The sequence below is a fragment of the Diprion similis genome, chromosome 2 (assembly GCF_021155765.1).
Source record: "Diprion similis isolate iyDipSimi1 chromosome 2, iyDipSimi1.1, whole genome shotgun sequence".
In the NCBI taxonomy this organism is placed as follows: Eukaryota; Metazoa; Arthropoda; class Insecta; order Hymenoptera; family Diprionidae; genus Diprion; species Diprion similis.
The window spans coordinates 19,927,413-19,948,332 of NC_060106.1; the positions used below are offsets into that span (position 1 = coordinate 19,927,413).

At 38.5% G+C, this 20,920-nt stretch overlaps 2 protein-coding genes across 3 annotated transcripts; both read left to right on the forward strand.

The window, feature by feature from the left end:
• Nucleotides 1-849: 849 nt before the first annotated feature.
• LOC124416656 lies at nucleotides 850-3,321 on the forward strand. 2 transcript variants are annotated; one of them, XM_046897916.1, is made up of 3 exons: nucleotides 850-1,249; nucleotides 1,594-1,958; nucleotides 2,152-3,321. In XM_046897916.1, the coding sequence occupies exons 2-3, from the start codon at nucleotides 1,620-1,622 to the stop codon at nucleotides 3,073-3,075; spliced, it is 1,263 nt and encodes a 420-aa protein (XP_046753872.1). In that variant the 5' UTR covers nucleotides 850-1,249; nucleotides 1,594-1,619; the 3' UTR covers nucleotides 3,076-3,321. The 2 variants fall into 2 exon arrangements, with proteins under 2 accessions (XP_046753872.1, XP_046753873.1); XM_046897917.1 differs by having other exon boundaries at nucleotides 850-1,133.
• Nucleotides 3,322-6,176: 2,855 nt separating this feature from the next.
• On the forward strand, nucleotides 6,177-20,562 carry LOC124416310. The gene is made up of 22 exons (XM_046897243.1): nucleotides 6,177-6,399; nucleotides 6,534-6,662; nucleotides 6,738-7,294; nucleotides 8,159-8,621; nucleotides 8,726-9,096; nucleotides 9,388-9,480; nucleotides 10,090-10,211; nucleotides 11,762-11,845; nucleotides 12,170-12,327; nucleotides 12,478-12,606; nucleotides 12,802-12,925; nucleotides 13,596-13,801; nucleotides 13,944-14,035; nucleotides 14,237-14,338; nucleotides 14,429-14,521; nucleotides 14,572-14,644; nucleotides 14,754-14,963; nucleotides 15,098-15,226; nucleotides 15,303-15,859; nucleotides 16,913-17,375; nucleotides 17,480-17,850; nucleotides 20,461-20,562. Exons 1-22 carry the CDS (start codon nucleotides 6,192-6,194, stop codon nucleotides 20,557-20,559), a joined length of 4,833 nt encoding a protein of 1,610 aa, XP_046753199.1. The 5' UTR covers nucleotides 6,177-6,191; the 3' UTR covers nucleotides 20,560-20,562.
• The last annotated feature ends 358 nt before the right edge of the window (nucleotides 20,563-20,920 follow it).

The window sequence follows — 20,920 nt, forward strand, 5'->3', positions numbered from 1 at the left end:
AAACATCAATCTGCGTCAGCTCGTTTCAATCGATCCCCAAATGGTATTGGGTGAATTGATGAGTGCATTACTACTTAACGTGCTTACGGTAATCAATATGTAAAGTGCAGATGTGTGGCTCGAAGAAAAAATGGATTGAATGATATTTAAACAGTGTGCAAATATTGTATATGATTTTTGTGTTTCGTTATCGGTCTTGTACCGACTTTATGAACTTTTCTGCGTCGGGTGATATTTTATCGGCTAAATGGCGATGAATTATAATCTAACTCTCACGAATATTGTAGTAGTATATAGAATTTTCATGATCTAAGATTACCCTAATTTAATCACAATTAATTCGTCATTGCTAATTACATAACATCGCTGATGTTTGTAATACACAATGCTATAGTAGATATGCTCTGCATTATCCACTGCTTTTGTAACGATTACCGACATTCGCATATTACCATCGGAAATTGGTTCTGAAAAACATATTCTACATCAGAGGACGCTAGTATTCCAAATCCATGAAAACGGTTATGAGCCTTGAATTCATAATTTACTTATAATTTAGAAAAATTCATACTTCACGACAAGCTTAACAGCTGCATTCTACATACATTTATGCTATGTAATATGTAGCTGTACGGCTGTTTAACAGATTAAATACTGAATTGAAAACGGGCGTAAAGACTATCAGCGCTACAACCACGGAGCCTAGATATAAGGAGAACCAAAGCAAACAATCGGGGGGCGCAATATTGCTGGGAGTTGCCAGTCTTTAATAATAGTATTTATCCGTTCCCTCCGTTCGCGGTTCTTCACAGATTTCCATATATACACATGGGTTTCTTATGCACAAACGTAGTGACTCGAATTAGAGTGAAGTTAGACGGGGGAATCCCGAAACTGCCGAACGCGTTCTCGAATTAAAAAAAAACGAAGCTGTCGTGTCTTTATCCGGTGGTGTGGCACCCGGACGTTGACCAAGGATATGAATCAGTCAACGCCCGTGAAGTGGAAGTTGAAAATAGGGTTTGATCCGCGGCTCACTTCGATGGTTTCAGTCGTTTCAGTTTTTGGTTAGTGTTTCAACTGGAAGATCCGGCGACACCGATTGATCTATTATCAGGCAATCCGACCACGTGGTTTGTTTTTGTTATGTTTTCTTAACTCGAAATTCGAAATTCGAATGCCCAATACCTAGGACATCTGATACTCAATTTTTAATTGATCTTATTGAAGCTTCGAGCTGAATTAATTGGTTAGTATCTTTCTCACAAGAAAATAACTACTGGTCTTGATACTTACCTAACCAATCAAATCTGTAACTAAATCAGTTTTTTAGAAACTTGATGTGTATGAATTATATGTGTGTTGACATAGTTATAAAACATGTGTCCCAGGAAATTGAAAGATGTATTTACACCTGACAGTATCGCTTTGCTTGAGTTAGCAAAATAAATCCATATTGTTTTATTATTTGTCGGAAGTATCGATCGATACTTCATACCCACGATATGGTGTATTAATCATTTGATGCATGGTAAAAATAGAAATTTCAAGAGATTGACGTCCCCTATTTACAAAAGTGTTTCATGTTTGCAGCTCCGAGTACATCTTGCTAATGAGACATGTGCGATCTGGTACTGAGGGAGCTGAACGAGATTATGAGCAGAATTGGCGAAAAACCTGAGTACGATTTTATATCGGACGAGTTTGGAACACATCAGAACGAGTTCAAGTGCCGCGTTAGTTGCCCAATTCTACGCAATGGGGACTTTAAAACTGCCGAAGGCTGTGGCTTGTCAAAGAAGGCAGCAAAACAAAAGGCAGCTCATGCCTTTATGGAGAAGTATTTGAGTAACTCGAATAGTGACAAGTCTGTAGCTGTACCATCCCAGTTTTTTCACTCTACGAATACTTCGTGCATTGTGAATCTAAGCGATCCTATATTACACAATGTATTACAGGTAAATGAATTTTTATACTTATTTAATATCAAAATCGAAGTATTTTCAGAGTAACAACCGAATGGATTAATAATAGTAATTTCAGGTTCAAGCCAAGTTATTTGACTGTGTTCCCAAAACCTCCCAAGTAATTCAATTGTGTCTGAAATGAGTAAATACAAAATTATATTCAACTAAACAATTTCCGTTGCAGATGCTTTGCGACGAATTTAAACTGGCGAAACCTGAGTATACAGATGTATCGGCTTCTGGTCCTTCACATGCTCCCACTTTTACATTCAGATGTCAAGTTGATGAATTTATAGCCGAAGACAGCGGTGGTCGTAAATACAAAGCTAAGTTAAAATCGTGCAAAAAAATGATTGCACTATTGATGGACGCAAACGGGTTTTATGAGATATTTGAGACCGTACAATTGACAGAATCAGCAAACAGCAGTGAAGTCTATTGTTTCTGCAACACTTTGAAAGGACCGCAATTACCAAAGCCAATTGGTATATTTGGTAGGCGAAAACTAAGTCCCATATTATCTAAACTGCCTCTTACCAGTGTCAAACTTCCCACTGAATTACCTATACCTAATGGAAGTTCTTCCACATCAAAAATTGCATCTAAAGCTTCCAACAATCATCAAATATTTGAGAAGAGTAGGGGAAATTGTTTCGATTCAAACGTGAATACGAACTTGATAGATTTCGAAGATGATCGTCCGCAGAAAATTGTTCCCATGAAAACTAAATGTAGATCGCTCAACAATTTATCTGACTGTGTTGATAACAACGCCCCAATTCCGCGCCTAGATGAATTTAAAAAACAGTCAACTTATATAGAGGGACAAAAGGCGATAAAAAAAATCAACAACACCTTGCAAAGCGTAGAAGAACAGCTGCGTTGTGAAATTTGCAATACTTTACCAAACCCTGATATCACTTTCAAAGACACTGTAGAATTTTCGTCTTGCTCGTACACAATATCTATTAGCTCCAGTTCTTCTCTTATGAAATTTAGTACCAAATCCGGCTCTGGGTGTACCGATCCAAGTATCAGAATCGGTTGCTTAGTCAAACTGCTGCAGAAACTGATGAAACATGTGGAAAAAAACATTGAAGAACTTTAATAGGTATCTAAGTAAATATCAGTGACAGTGTTGATCCATTATCAGTACTTTTTCTAATGCTTTTGTCTATAAAGGAAGGTACTATCGTTATTATTTTTATTTGATTTCCAGTGAACTAATAATATTCAACGTAGACAGGCATTCATCTGTTTAATTATATGATACAGTACAAATTATAGGTCGTATTTGTACTAATTCTTGCGTTTTTTTTCGGCCCTTATGATAATGCTTCATTGTGATACTAAAAATAAGAAGAAGATAATATTAAGGTGAAAATATTCAAGAAGAGGACTTTTAACATTATGAACTTCAGGAACTCTTTCTATATGTGGCGTGTTTTTAGATGATAAGCACGGAAAATTGCATAAATTTGTGTTGCCAATTTTTATTATTCAAGTACAGATGAGCATTTGCACTTTGATTGAACATTTTTAATAATAAATGACGGAATTTTTTTTTATCCACTTTGTAGTTCAGTAGCAATAATTAAGTTTTCTAATTTGCCTTGAAGCACTTCCAGTAAAATAATAACGTAAAGAACTTGTGATTTTAGACTTACAAATATACAATTTATAGACTTAACTTGGATGATTGTGAAGTTTCACTGAAGTATTTGATCTATATTACAAAAGGTGTAATCAAATTATCTCCAAGTCAATAAATTTTTTAAGCGTTGCATTATAAATCTGTTATGATGTATCGCTACAGTTACACAGGTACCAAAATAAAATGAAGAATTAAGAACAAAGAATGAATGAAAATAAAATGAAAAATGAAGTGACGAACATTAAACCGCGAGTCGATGAAAATCGAGTGGTAAAAACTATTAAACAAACCTGTAAGATCCATGATAATAAAAACAACTTAATGAACAAACATACAATGCAATAATGTATGCACCCACACAACACATTCGTCTGATAATTTTCTTTCGAAATATTATAACTGTCATGTTCCTGTAATTGTTTCATCCGGGTTTTTGTAACATTCCGAAAACGTCATAATATCCGCATAATAAAGTCACATTTTCTAATGTTTTTGTAACCATTTTTTCTCACGTTGGTGTAATATATTTATAAAATATTTCTGATGTTTCCCAGGCGAAGAAGAGGAATATTTATAAAATTTCTATTGGATGAACCTGTTTTCGAAATTCTCATCATGTTGCGACTTCTGATAACGTACTCGGCAGTTTTTGACCGTGAAAACCTGGATTTTTTCGATGCTGGAGCTCGAACACCTCGAATCCTCTGATCCTTCTGCAGAAGGTCAAGACTTAGTAGAATTTCTATGGATTTTTAGTGATTTAAAATTGAATACTGAATGAATTCAGGAATAATTACGGCGAGCGAGGCAAAGAAAATCTAGAAAGTTAAAATTAGAATCTGTTTCATATCAAACAATCAAAACATTTATGTCACCTTATGGAAACATTATCCAATTTTTATGTTTTTTTTTTTTTTTTGTCAAAGTTGATCTCGATTAAAAATGACCAGATCACCTCAATTTCAGGATCATTTTCGAGGTATTTCAATTCTTCACAACTGTTCTCACTGTAGTACAAGGATTGATTCATCAGTTTCCATCCTAGAAGTGAAAAAGTAAGAAAATAACGGGTTTGCCGTTTTTAAACATTAATAAAAATAAGTTGTCTCCTGAACTAAGTGTTACAAACATGTACGGTTTCATCTAATAATCGTGCTTCAAATTCTGAAATAGTTTTTGGTTGGGATTTAAGTCCTGAATCTATTTCCATATCATTTGAGAAGATATCGCTTCGTAGAACAGCAGGTCAGGAAAAACCTACGATCTTCTTGGCTGGATTTGTGGAGCGAGCACTCAGAAAATGAACAGCCTAGTAAGCTTATTCGAATACATAACATTAAAGAAGTTATCTAACATCCAAACATTTCCAGAAGAATTTGTCTGGGAGTAATTGGATGGAAAATATTGGTATATTGATCAGTGCTGTAGAAGTCGTTAATCAATCAACAGATATAAACAATTCATATAATGTCTGAAAGAATAGTCAACACAAACAGCTCTTAAGGCAAACTGTAGAAAAATATTGTTACATATTTGCTTAGAAAAGGATGATGTTCAATGCTAGAGCAGCTTCTGAAAGACTGATAAAACAATTACGAGCAGCGATATTTTAGCAAAATACTTCATGAAGTATGAACTGCAATTGGTACTCACTCTACGGCTAGAAGTATGTTAAGATCTACCGCGAGGAAACAGAATGATCGCAGCGAATTTTGATTTACCTTAATTTTGCGTCCAATGGAAACGATAAATAAACAAGGCCAAATATTTAAACAAGGCTAATATTTGAAACACTCCCTCAGCAGGTTTCAAAAATTAATTTGTATTAGGATTCAGGATTAATCATTTTCGTCAGTATATATCATGAAAAAAATATTTCTGATAGCACTATCATTAAGTCGACTGCTTAAGATGCCCTCAGGTTTTCCGTTATACGATACTTGGGTATTTTTACTTCCAAATTCGGATTTTAGGGTGTCAAAGGTTGCCCACCCACATCTGCCATGAATCATGTGACAATGACTGGAGATGCAGCCGAAGTGAGAAATTGGGAATCAGGGGCTCTTCATTTGTATGGAAACGTAAATGTCACCTTTTTAATGGGTCGCATGGATCTTCACTGTCAAGGCAGATGCTATGAACTGGGACAAATACTTACAAAATCAATGTAAACTTGCTGCCTACAACTAGATAAAAATATTGATGGATAACAAATCATTAATGTATATGTTTTACAAACGTTGATGTATGAAACATTTACTTTTAATTCAGAGTATATGTATCCGGCTTGACAAGTCGACAGTGCGACAGTTACATTTTCAATATTTCTCTCTATACGAGCACATCTTTTAACTTTGGGACGAGGGATTAGAATTACGGCAGCCAGGAAAGAATTTCGTTCATCACTTAAGGTAGCTTTTAAAATGAGCGTATTCCATTACGAGGAAAAAAGTGAATCCGGTTATTGGACTCGGTTTTCGGTGCAGCCTAATGATAGTTATTTATATTAACCATTATTGTTATTTCCTGGAGGCCTTGTTCATTTTTAAATGGACTTATATTTCACAGAAATGGAGTACAGCCACACCTCGTTGACATCCTGCAATGCTGGCCTCCTGGGACCAAGTTTGGGAGTCATGTGCAATGTCACCTCATACTACCTTTTCCTGTCGATTCTGGAGACATTTGTACGAAGCAAACAAGGAATTGCTCAAACATGCGAACGAATCACGCCAATCCAAACGCCAGATTCCGAGTATGACTTTATCGTAGTGGGAGGTGAGATGTTTTATAAAATAAACAGTTTTTACTTAAAAGAGAGGTTTCAATACGCATCGATACTACGCGAGTTGAATAAGGTGTGAAGAACAAGATTGCCATCGCAACATGAGCTGCGCTTCTTTCGTTTCTAGGTGGCGCATCCGGTTCCATCGTCGCTGCAAGACTGAGTGAGAATCCGTCCTGGAAAGTTCTGCTTTTGGAAGCAGGCCCGGACGAACCAGCAGGTGCAGCCGTCCCTGGTTTTGTTTACACTATAAGCCGTAGGTGTACCAGCAAAGCCCGAAATCCTGTTTCGTTAACAAGTTAAAAAAAACCGTAAATTATATTTTCGATAGAATCATCTATCGGGTATGGATACCAGTCGACAAACGAAAGGTACGCCTGTCTCGGTTCGAATGGAAGCTGTCCGATCTCTGCAGCCAAAATTCTCGGTGGAGGCATGGTGCACAATTCAATGATATACCTGCGTGGCAGTCCGTTGATATACGATCAATGGGCTGCGATGGGCAACGAGGGATGGTCGTGGAAGGAAGTCTTACCATTTTTTAAGAAGTCCGAAAATAACGGTAACATCGATATTGTTGGTCGAAAGTATCACGGCACGGATGGGCCGCTTTTTGTCGAAAGATTTCCGTCCCAACCGCCTTTTGCAAACGTGATACTCGAGGCAGCCAAAGAGGCGGGTTTCGGCCTCAGCAATGACCTCAACGGAGATGACAGTCTCGGCTTCGCTATAATCCAAACAACGAGCCATCAGGGTGCGAGACGCAGTAGCGCCGCGGCGTATCTGCGGCCAATCAGACACCGCAAAAACCTCCACATAACCCTGAACTCCACATGCACGAGGATTATAATCGAGAATCAGAAAGCAGTTGGCGTTGAATATTACACGGTGATGATGATTCCTCACGTGATGCTTACTATTTTCCTTTCGTACTGGTCTTCCTTCGTCTGTCTGCCCTGCCTTCCTCGGTCGGACCGACAATTTATTTCTCACCAACTCAACCTTAATTCCAATTCTGATTTCATTCTTTATTATTTTATTTCATGTTCGCTTCTTTGCTTCTCTTGATTCAATTTAATTTATAGGAAAAATTTGAAGCTAAAGGTGGAAAAAAAATTTCATCAGCCACTCCACCGTCATTTTCTTTTGAAATTTTTTAAAAAGATATTTTTTCTTGTATGTCAAGACTCATATTGACGTGTATGAAAAACAGAATCAAAAAATGTTCGTTCATTCTTCTTGAACAAATTGGAGAAAATGACTCCTTACTTTCGTGTACACAAGTTAGTATCACCCTTTGATTCTAAATCTTGGCTATCAAAAAAAAGCTTCCTGTTTCATTTACTTCGTCATGCTCAGAATTAATAACGTTCTTCTTCGGTACTTTATGATTATCATCTCAACTCCATATTATGTCGCACTTACTAAGTACCCTTTACTTCATTTGTGCTTCCTGCATGCCGTTCAAATTTAACTTTAAGAGATTAAGAAGACATCTTGTTTTTTCCTTACCCCACAGTTTGACTCGGACGTAGATAAACTGTCTCTTTCGTTCATCCACTTTACATATCTCACAATTTCAAGGCCACAAGCAAACCTTTTCCTAGAGATAAAATCAACACAACATATCTCGACTTATAACTCATGAATTTACCCCGACTTTACCATTCCTCCTTCACTATCTTCCTCATCCAAAAGTTTCAAAGATCATTACTGAAAAGTGAACGAATTCGCACTAATAATTATTAACAGAACGACGAGTCTTACACGGTACGTGCATCCAAGGAAGTCATCGTTTCCGCAGGTGCCATCCGGTCTCCCCATCTTCTACTTCTCTCTGGAATTGGGCTTGAAGAAGATTTGACATCCATGGGAATCAACGTGGTAAAAAATTTACCTGGTGTCGGCATGAATTTCCATGATCATATCGCACACCCGATTGCATTCACCATTAATAAGCGTGATGCCTACGACAACAACTGGGCTGCTCTAGCTGAGTATATCGCTTTCCAAACTGGTCCCTTATCCAACACTGGACTCGCTCAGGTTACGAGCTCTCTACCATCAGGAATAACGACGCCCAACCTTCCGGATATCCGTATTGGTATCGAAGGTTATTATGCTGCTTGTGCACCTGGTGGAATCGGCGCCCTTCAGAGCGATGGTAAACGCAACATCATCTTTGCGGCAGGATACAAGCACCCCAAATGCAGAGGTGCGTTTTACCGCCTGAATTAAAGCAACAGATCGACGTCGATAATAATCAAGTACTGCAGTACTCGGAACCCATAAAGGAACTGAAGATGTTTTTTATTCCAGGAAAAATCAGTCTGGCTACACAGGATCCTTTGGATTACCCTTCAATCTGGGTCAACTATTTATGTGAGCCTGCCGACGTTGCTGGGGTTGTAAAAGCCATCGAATATACTATGAAATTGGCTAATACACCCGCCTTGAAGGCCTACAACATGACCTTGGCCGCAACACCTCTCGAGGTCTGCTCAAATTACACTTTTGCTAGCAGAGAATACTGGGAGTGCGCGGTTCATTACGATGCACGTGGATACTATCACTATGCAGGTTCCTGCAAAATGGGTCCTACATCGGACCCACACGCAGTTGTCGATCCTCGGCTTCGAGTTTACGGCATAGAGGGACTGCGTGTTGCAGATGCTTCCATAATGCCTAAGGTAAGTCTTAAGTTCATGTAATCCGGTTCATCCGTTAAAGCGCAGACTTGGTTTTCAGAAAAAATAGCGAGATGTAATTAATACCTCATCCATCAGCCCTACGGATTATGTCTAACTCCGATCTCTCTGTTTTGTTCTTTATCTTTCGGTCTTTTTCTTACCTATTCATAATCGAACATTATCAGGGATCTATACATATCAATAGTACTCTAGTCTGTTCTACTAATCTTTTGTAAAAAAGACCGATGGCAGGCCGACGAATGACAGTGGCATAACTTAATTTACCTACAGGTGACTACTGCTAGTACTGCAGCACCCTGCGTCATGATTGGAGAACGGGCTGCGCACATGATCAAGCAAGATTGGAACTATAGAGATGCAATGTGATTATTTGTGGAATTGGATACACGGAACCCTGTCCACAGTAGCAACGGGCATGAAGATGATACATAATACAATTGATATAATGTTATCAAGATATGTCTGAGCAGTCACTACTCGAACCTCATCAAAACGTTCTTATTTCCGACTTACAATATCGCAAAAATCGCAGGATATGTATGTGCATAAGCAAAGATTTTTGCAATCTAAGATAAAAAAAAAAGAATAACCCGTCAATTTCCTAAAAAAAAAAAAAAAATTTCAACACAGTACATTCGTCGGCAGTATAATGCGTCATGTTCAGATTCATTAGCCCTACAACAGAGATTCGAAGAGTTCATACCAGTACCTACGTATTTTTGGCCGAATTTGTAACTATAACAAGACTGTTGATAATATCTTATCAATTATCGATGCACCTCGCAACACTATCAAACATACAACCAAGTGTATAATCTATATTGTTTATCAAAACGAGTAAACATTTCGCATTCACAACAATAATTAAAAGTAATAATTGCTTCGTTGACATGCAAATGTGCTGGAAATGGCAGTTTTCAAGAAGAGTTAATTAAAATTGGCTCTGTCACAACGAATAATGATTTTTTTAAGGGACCTGCAGAAAATCTGTTCAAACATTCTCCCAACATCGGCATAAATATGCCTTTTACGCCAGCACGTAAATACACTCTCAGGCATCGGTATTCGGACCGTAATCAACGGCAATTGATAGAGTTAGAACAGAACGAATCGATGAAATTTATCTATCCAATACAACATTGATAATACGATAATCGGTATGAAAATAAACAATTGAGTTAATTCGAGGAAGTCGTCAATTTTATAAAACATGAATGTAAGCCGCAGGTGGTAGAAAGAAACCATTTCAAATTGGGTACGTCAGTATGTAATATAGAAAAAAATGTTATCAACCAGTCATTTCAGGCAGAATCGATTGTGTTTGATTTGATTTGTGATTGAATAATTATTATTGATGGTGAAATTTATTTAAAAATTTCAAATTTTTTGTATATAAAAGAAGGAGTTATAAAGTGATGCAGAAATTTGTTTGTTAGTTTTTGCGGTAAATCTCGCTGGTATGGCTGCTTGAAGTTACCCCCATTTAAATCTGGCTGACATTCTACAGAAGAAAAACTGTTGCACCTATCAAGCTGAGAGTTTAATGGTTTATTATACACATCTATAGCTTTAGTCTGAAGCAGCATAAAAATTATTTACTTATATTCAATCCACTATTTCACCAATTTAAGTTGAAAAGAAGAGGTCCAAAATTTTAAAAGTTCGCCATTTTCAAAAAAATTTTCTCATCGCATTCGCATAGTTCTGTTTTAGGCAATATCGAAGAGTGTACTATGAGATAACCGCTTTTTTTTTCATATACTTAGAGATTGAGACATCGTGTCAGCCATCTTTAAATAGTGGTAATTTCAGGTGGCTGTAACAAAAATGTTTTTCGTATTACTTTGTAACTTTCTTTTTATGTGTGAGAAATTTGAAATTATTGAATAAGTCTTACCACGAAAAAAAAGTTATTAAAAATAGTCATTGGGATGTGAGACTACTCCCTTATTATAATGAGGGTGTAATATAATCATTCAGATAAAAAATACAAAAGCGAATAAGCAGGGTTTGGGGTTCTTTCCTGATTTCACGACAGAGACGGGCAAGACCTGAGTTTTTTCTTGTACTTTCATTGCGATGTGGTTTTGGTAACTTGGCGGATTTCTTGATATTTCAGTCGTTTTTGCCTGGATAAATATTTACGGGCCCGTTAGCTGGGCCCGAATTTATATTACGGATTACTTCTCGAAGCACCCCTCAAAGCAGTTCAGCCGGACAAACATTCATTCATATAACAAACAGCAGCTCAAGGATACGAATAACTTTTTTAGATTATTTCAAATTCAATCCCGCAGTCTTTCGGACGCTGAACAATGTACAAAATTAAATTCCTTTCAATATGAACTCGTCTTCCAACGATTCGATTTCTCGACTTCGTCTCACGCCACGTGTACCAGCTGTCCAAATCCAGCCGTACGAGTGTCAATCAGAAATTTTTATCATGCGTGATAAATAAATTTCCATACTAAGCTGTAAAACACTTCAAGAAAACTTCAAACTTTCAAATAAATAACACGTGATCTCATTGATCGATGTACAAAATATGAGGAAGAAGAATATTATCACTTCTCATTATCAGTTTTAACGATCTTCGAACAGATGTTAGCAAATAATACTGTCAACCAATGTATAACAATCGCAGAACACATCCAGGAGTGAAAAAATATCTCTCAAAACCTTCATTTCAATTTTGCAACGACGTGACGTTTCAAGGACTGAATGTCAGGTAATTTAAAATGTTTATCACGGTTGTATATATATAATCTTTGAGGCACGATGGATCCCCTCCAAAATAACGCTGAAAAAAAAATTCTCTCAACATTCTCCTTTTTTTTCTCAGTAACTCTCCATCATTTAATTCTACCTGTATTGAATGAATCATTGATTATTTATCAATGTGAATGGCCAACAAAATGTCTATTCCCGAGCAAATGGCCTTTGTTTAAATAGTACATCACGGGACAAAGAAATAAAATCGACCTCTATTCCTGTGTTACATATGGGACTTTATTTCTGACTCAACTCTTGCCACATCTATGGACTCGAAAAGTGGAAATCACTCACGCACAGAAGCTGAGCGTTCTATATCGACCGCCGCGCGAGTGGATGATGTCCTTTTTGAGCAGTTTGTGCTTGCTGTTTTCGTTTTCTTGATTGGGGTTCAGTTGACCCCAAAACCCACTTTAAGGTATCGACCACATTACCTAGGCAAGTTACATGGGTTACCGGTGGGTAATGCAAGTCGAGTGTATCACACTATTACGATTTAAGTGTGGCTAGTTGCTACATTATTAACTTGAGAGGAAAAGAAGAGAAAAGAAAATCTAAACAACGAATACAAGTAGTGCATGGATGTAGTTCGGCAGGAGTCGTTTAACGGACCAAGCCTCCACCGAGGGGTTGGGGAGGCTGAGCCACGCCACTTAAGAATGTTCTTTTTTTATCATCATTATCATTATCGTCATCGTTATCATCATCAAATGCCACGTACCGAGAACTAAGACGTTGCATATCAAAAAAGTACCCTTTTTTGGCGAATGAGAAAAAAATTAAGCGGATAAAATATGCCACTTTCGTCCCGCTTTTCAGGTTAAAAAAATAACTTTTTCGTTGAGTCGGGAATAATGATGTTTTCTTTGAGGCACCTGCGAAAAACCTTGAAAAATATATTCCCAATGTTAGCATCTCTACTAAAGACTATAAATTGCGCCGATGCCCTTCCACTATTCCAATGTGACTGTCAAGAAAACTTCTTGACGCCTGCTCATATTCAATTTTTGCTCGCCCAAAATATTGAGAGTTCACGGTTCATTACAGTACACGTGGAAAAAAATCAATATTAAGGCTCTTCCAAATGAGTTCCGCACCGGATCTACTTGCAGTTGTTAACCTTATGGCACATATTTAGATACAATTGTGGCTATGGCATCAAAGTACAACGAATCTCTTTCGTTTGCATGACGAATTCACGTTGAGAAAATATCGCGCATAAAAATTGAACCTGTAGAAAAATAATTTTAACTGATACTAACTAAAACTAGCGTCGATTGGATAAGAATTTCTTTAGGGGTAACACCACTGTGAAAACAAAAGGATTACGCTTTCCTGACAATTTTTTTTTTTTTTCATGTAAAAAGAGGTAATGAGATAATAATATTTAAGGAAGTTATTAGGCATATATTTGAGCACGGAAAATAATTAATGTCAACAAGTATTCTAAAATAGCGACACGTATCCATTCTCGCGAGACACGCGGCACGCAGGGTAACTGGTGCAAATTTGAATCAGAAAAATATCACTTAATCTACACAATAATAGCTACAGAAATGCGTAATGGTTTTTAAAAACATTGATCTTCGTGTAATTGGCGATTATTTGAACGAAAATTTTAAATTTTTGACAGGTAAAAACGTACTCATTTGTTAATATATAATGTATGTATCAACTGATCGAGAATCTTTTGTGTATTTCTATAGCTGTAAGTCCAATAAGTATATGTACATGAATATTTTGTCCCCTTGCCCCCTGGTCCGCTCTCTGCCGAGGGTACGTGGACTCGATATTTCGAAATACGCGTTTTCCTATCACAAAGTGTCATGCGAAAAATTATTATCAACAAATATTGATACAAACGGTGAAATTGAAGCTATTCTCGCGAAACGTGCAACGCACGTTGTAACTGGTGTAAATTCGAATTCGAAAAAAAATCACGTGATCTACACATGCATATACATATACATGTAGACGTACTCGACTTACAGCTATAGGGGGTTCGACGAGCAACCTTTGGCTTCTGTCGTCAGTCATATAAAAACACGCGTCAGGGACGTCCCGAATCAAAGGCGATCGGAGTCCAGTGCCATCGAGTCTGAAGAACCAATCTATAATCTCCTGTAGTATATCAACCGCATCGAAGGTAAGTGAACGTCATCATGTTAGACGGGTAGAAGATATTTCATTAATGGGGAGATTGTGACAAACTCGAAAGTTTCTCATAGAAGGGGCGGTCGAAAATTCGTCTGCCGTATTGCCAAAGGTCTGCGACTTCTGATATTCAATCCCTGTTGAAAGAATTCAGTAGTACGATGTTGAATTGTATCACGATGTGGTATTGAAGAATTACCGTATGGAAGTAAAAAAAGATGAATGTCTACGAATTATTCCGATGGAATTGATACGAAACGCACAAGGTCTGAGCATCGCTGATTGGTGTTCTTTGGCCAGTCAACGGAATACGACTTACTGAATATCGACGTTTTTATTAACTTGTGAACAATTGGGTGGTACAAATTTACGTGGACGTGGTCAGAATGGACAATGGACAATGGACTACGATCTCGACACGAACTTGTCATGCGAAAAGACTGGTGGTTTACGATATCCCCACGCAGTTTCATGGGTGGTGAAAACTAGGCGTTCGACTAAATTTCATGTCAAAACTACGTCTTTAAGGTTGTGAGGAAATTAAGTTTCGATCAGCAAAAAAGCCACATTTGTGACCTAGCGAAAACTCAGTATGTTGAAAGTTAATTTTTGGTAAAAAAAACGTGATCCGTGACAGTTTTTTGTTCGATCGTGAGGAATTTGACGGGAAATAATCGGTGTACTGCAATCAGATTTACATTGTGTTATAGGAATGGAGTACAACGTCAGCTTTCCGGGAACCTGCAATGGGGACCTTCTGGGGCCGACCATGGCCAGCATGTGTAATGTTACCTCGTATTACTTTTTCATGTCGCTTTTGGAGACATTCGTCAGAAGAAGTCAAAGAATCGCTCAAACCTGCGAACGCATCATACCTATCGATACCATAGATGCCGAGTATGACTTTATCGTAGTGGGGGGTGAGTTTATTTATAAAATAAACAATCTTGACTTACAGTAAAGATTTCAATGTGCGTCGATGCTACGCGAAGTGAATAAGGTGTGAAGAACGCGAGTGCAATCGGAACACAAACTGCGCTTCTCTCGTTCCTAGGTGGAGCATCCGGTTCCGTCGTCGCTGCAAGGCTGAGTGAGAATCCGTCCTGGAAAGTTCTACTTATGGAGGCAGGCCCGGAGGAACTAGTGGGTGCATCTGTCCCTGGATTTTATCCTGTTCCATCCCGTAGGTGTATCAGCAAATCCAAAAATCCTATTTCGCTAAGAAGCTGAAAAAAAGCTGTAAATCTTACCTTTGGTAGAATCATCCCTCCTGTGGGGATACCGATCGCAGAACGAGAGCTTCGCCTGTCGCAGTTCGAACGGTAGCTGTTCGATAGCTGCAGCCAGAATGCTTGGTGGAGGAATGGCGATCAATGCAATGGTATACCTACGCGGTAGTCCTTCGATATTCGATCAATGGGCTGCAATGGGTAACGAGGGATGGTCGTGGGAAGAAGTATTACCATTTTTTAAGAAATGCGAAAACAACGGCAATATCGATATTGTTGGTCGAAAGTATCACGGCACGGATGGGCCGCTTTTTGTCGAAAAATTTCCGTCTCAACCACCTTTTGCAAACGTGATACTCGAAGCGGCCAAGGAGGCGGGTTTCGGCGTCAGTGACGACCTCAACGGAGATGACAGTCTCGGCTTCGCTATAGTCCAAACAACAAGCCATCAGGGTACGAGACGCAGTAGCGCCGCAGCGTATCTGCGGCCAATCAGACACCGCAAGAACCTCCACATAACTCTGAACACCACCTGTACGAGAGTCATAATCGAGAATCGAAAGGCCGTTGGCGTCGAATATTACAAGGTGATAATGATACGTGAAGATACAGAATTTCGAATCATTCATTCAGCCTGCTCGTAATTTCATTGCCTTGTAGTGTTTTCATTGCGGGACATCGGTAGAGATGAAGATTCAGATTCAATTACGCCACATCCATAACTTGCATTGATCGAATTGGTATATTATAAGGTGTAAAAAATATGACATGAGGTAACTTCTACTCTCGCTCACGTGACCCGGATCGAAAAGTGGTACCTTACTTCCGCTCCACAGGCATGACAAAGAATTCGTCTTCTTTCATTCTCATTATGCTGCTCTAACTTTGTACCTGAAGGAATTCTACTTTGTAAATCTACTTGCCCAGGGCTTACCACGGAACAACAAACCATCCTCACTATCACCATCATTAATTCTATCATCCCTATTTCCCAGTCCTCGTCGCCGAAGCTCGATCCAATTCAGGTGCCGATTTGTCAAATCAGACTCTACACTCGATTCCAATTCCGACTTCATTCTTAATCATGTTATTTTACGTTCGTTTCGTTTGTTTTTTTTAATTCAATTCAGTTTAATTTCAATTTACTTAATTCCTACTCTTAGCTATGGGAAAAAATGTCTCATGTTTCTTTCCTTTTTTTATGCTCAGGGCTTAGAACTTCTTTTTTCAGTACTTTAAGATTATTCTTCCCAGCCCCTCGTTGTGGTGCTCTCACTACCTTTTACTTGATTTGCTTTCCCTGTATGCTGTTCGAACTTGACTTTAAGAGACTGTATCACATCTTATTTTTCCTTACCCCACACTTCTACTCGGGCATAAATAAACTGCATAATTCGTTCATTCATAACGTCCCTCACAATTGTAATGCCACAGGGCGCTTTTCCCAAGGATTAAATTAACACAACACATCTCGACCAATACGTCACACACTTTTCTCCAACTTTGCCGTTCCTTGCTCGCTAGCTTCCACACTCTCATAATCCCGCTCCCCTGGTCATCAACTCGCTAATACCACCTCCATATCATAGTTTCGAAAACCGTTGATGGGGAGTGAAAAAATTTGCAATATTTATCAACAGAACGGTAAATTCTCCACGGTACGCGCATCCAAGGAAGTCATCGTATCCGCAGGTGCCATTGGGTCTCCCCATCTTCTACTGCTTTCTGGAGTTGGGCCTGAAGAAGATTTGACATCCATAGGAATCAATGTGGTCGACAATTTACCTGGAGTCGGGAGTAATTTTCATGATCATACCGCATACTCGGTTTCGTTTACGACGAACGAGCCCGATGTCTACGACGACAACTGGGATGCTCTTGCCGAGTATATCGCATTCCAGACTGGACCCTTGTCCAGCACCGGACTCACTCAGGTGGTTGGCGCCATGACATCTGGAATAACGACGCCTGACCTTCCGGACATTCATATAGTTAGTCATGGTTATAATGCCGGTTGCGCACCCGGTAATATAGGTGCCCTTCAGGGTGATGGTAACCGCAAAATTCAGTTGTACGCCGGTTACGAGCATCCGAAATGCAGAGGTATTTGTGATTCCCTGAACTTTTGCTGCAAAATTCTTCCACTTATAATTAAGGAATGGAGGACGATAAGCCCATAAAGCAATTGCAGATATTTTCTTTTCCAGGAAGAATCAGTCTGGCTTCACCGGATCCGTTTGAACATCCTTCAATCTGGGTAAATTATCTTTGCGATCCTGACGACGTCGCTGGTCTTGTGAAAAGCATCGAGTATATTTTGGAATTGGTCGATACACCAGCTTTGAAAGCCTACAACTTGACTTTGGCCGAAACACCGTTTGAGCCCTGCTCAAAATACGCTTTTGCTAGCAGAGAATACTGGGAGTGCGCAGTTCGTTACAATGCTACTTCGGATTATCACATTGCAGGCTCCTGCAAAATGGGTCCATCATCGGATCCACTTGCAGTTGTTGACCCTCGCCTTCGAGTCCACGGAATACAAGGACTACGCGTCACTGACGCTTCTATTATGCCGCAGGTGAGTATCGGGATGACTTACTTTGATCCATTTGTTGATTCTAGGACGAAATAGATTTCTCGCCTGTGAGCCCTGCTAATCTTTCATAAAGACCCTCGACAGGCCAATGAGTGACGGAGGCATAACTTTGCTTACAGGTAACTACCGCCAATACTCAATCGCCTTGCGTCATGATTGGAGAACGCGCGGCACACATGATCAAGCAAGATTGGAACTATATAGACGAGATGAAATAATTTCCGTAATTCGGTACAAGGAACCATATCCCCGGTGGCAACGGACGTGAGAATAATACATTATACAAGCAATATATCATAATAAAGACGTTTTCGATTGGTAACAATTCGATCCTCATCCAGATGTCCTTATTTTCATGTAGCGATAAGGCAACAATCGCAAAACACGTATGTGCTCAAGCAAAGGTTGTTGCAATCAGAGATAAAAAAAAAGCTATCCATTATGTTTCTCGATGAAAAACTTCTGATATTCATTCCATGTTGATCGAATTCAGTAGTATGATATCATATTATCCCACGATAAAACCACAAATCATACTTCTTCCGAAGGATAAGATTGAAAGGAAAGGAAAAATTGTCCACGATTTGAACGAAAAATTACTAAGATTTTCTGTTTCTCGAACTTTCGTCATTATTCACTTATTACAATTTTTTTTCGCTTTTCCTGACATTCAAGTATTTCGTGTGACTACGACTTGCGAGCACAGTCATCTATGTTAATAGAGTCCTGTGGGGTTATAGATCTCACATCGAACGTCACTTGCGAACGCGCTGAACTTCAACCCGATGAATTTCAGCTCATTATTATCAACAGAACTGATATTCTACTTATTGACCTGCTTGGTCAGTAACCTCATGAATAAGTCAGTGACAAGCTTTTGTTGAAAAAAAACGGCGTATTCTAAAGTGTTTGTATCATTGTTGAACCGACGAGTGAGTGATTTCTTTCTCATATTTGTTTTGCCGTACCTATTTGAATTGTGTAAATTGAAGACAGGCTATTCACAATAACATGTTCTTTTAGTATATTTTATTCAGGTGTTAATAATATATACATTCTATTCTCTTTCAAATATAGCTTATTGTTAAGCTATAGTTTATCAATACATCCACAAAATTCTATAGACATGACATATTCTGCTTGCAATTCTAAACACAACCATGTCGACACATTTTCATTCAACGCAAAAATAAAGAAATGGCATTATTCTTACTGATTTACTAACGCGATTTTGTATAAATCGTGTCATTTATTAATTTTTGCGTTAATTGTAAATGTGTCGGACTGGATTTGTTCAAAACTGCTTGTAGATTGGGGCTGTTGAGTCCTTCATTGCGTTTGAGATACGTTGACTTGCATGAGTTTGAGATACGTGGACTGAAGAACTTTTCCCAGGACGCAATCAGCTGTACGTCAATGGTCCAGACGCGTCGAAGAACACAGAACTCGCGAGATACAGCAAGGCCTGTTACTATCTCAACACGAATTTGTTATGCGAAAAGTCTGGTGGCTCACGATATCAGCATGCAGCTTCATGTAAGGTGAAAACCGTGCGTACATATTTTGAAATGTCAGTAGCTGCCGTATGCAAACTGAAAAAATATGTTGCGAGTGACATGTTTTTGTGAGGCCCTATTCTATATCTGAATACAAAGACGATATAAGGCTAATAGCCTGTGAATGTTAATGTATTATTACATGGATAGACAATATAGAAGACAAATATTTTGCGGTGATACGCCCACTATTTATTAGAGTGAAGATTTCTCGAGAGCGATCTAACGAAAGTATGACGTAGTTAGATTTCGATGGGTAAATGTCAAATTTTCAACACCTTATACAGATAAGTGCACCGTAGCAGTTTCACTGACACAAATTGCAAGAAGAGTCGATATTTTTCGAAATTTAACGCGATGTGTGACTGCGATTAGTCATTGTCGTACACTTATCCAATCTGAAAATTAAAATAATTGTCAAGAAATGCGGTGATGGCTTCCGAAATCTGGTTCACATTAACTCAGGCAATAGTATGATTTTGTAACAGTTTGTTGATCCATCAGGAATAATTTGGCTAAAAATAGTCGGTGTGCTGCAATCAGATTTATAATGTGGTGCAGTCTGATTATTATGATTTATGTTGATTATTATTACTCTCAAAAAATCTCGTCTACTTTCAACTCGCCTTGTCTGTTGAAGGAATGGAGGACAACTTGAATCTTCTCGCATCCTTTAGCTGGTATTTCTTTCTCATGGGAATGATATTCTGACTGTTCCTATCTTTTGTATCCTTAATCTTGCTTCAGCTTTAATTGGTGTCCTTTCTATGCTTTGCGTACCTCTTTTTCTTATTTCTCTCTCTTTTTTACACGGTACGCAAAATTTTGAATGGTTGATTCTCGGCTTCGAGTCTACGGAATACAAGGACTACGCGTTGCTCACGCTTCTATTATGCCGCAGGTGAGTATCAAGATATCGCACTTTGATCCATTCGTTGATTCTAGGACAAAATAGATATCTCGTCTATGAGTCCTGATAATCATTCATAAAGATCGTTGACAAGCCGGTGAGTGAGTGGCATAAGTTTACTTACAGGTGAGTACTGCTAATACTGGATCAGTCTGCGTCATGATTGGACAACGAGCGGCACACATGATCAAGCCAGATTGGCACTATACAGATGCAGTGAAATAATTTCCCTAATTTGGTACAAGGAATCCTATACACAGTAGCAACGGGCATGAAAATAATACATAATATAACCAATGTAATGTAATAAAGACATTTTCAGTCAGTGACACTTAAATCTCATTAAGATGACCTTATTTTTGTCTTACTATATTGCAACAATTGCGAAACATATATACGCACAAGCAAGTATTGTTGTAATCAAAGATAAACAAAAAACAAAATTCACTCATCACCTTGCTTGATGATAAACCCAACAGAGTACACTTGTCGGCAGTATAATGCATCAAATTCAGATTTATTGGCCGTACAACCGAGTTTCCAAGATTTCCTACCAGTCCCTACATATTCTCGGTCAGTCACAACT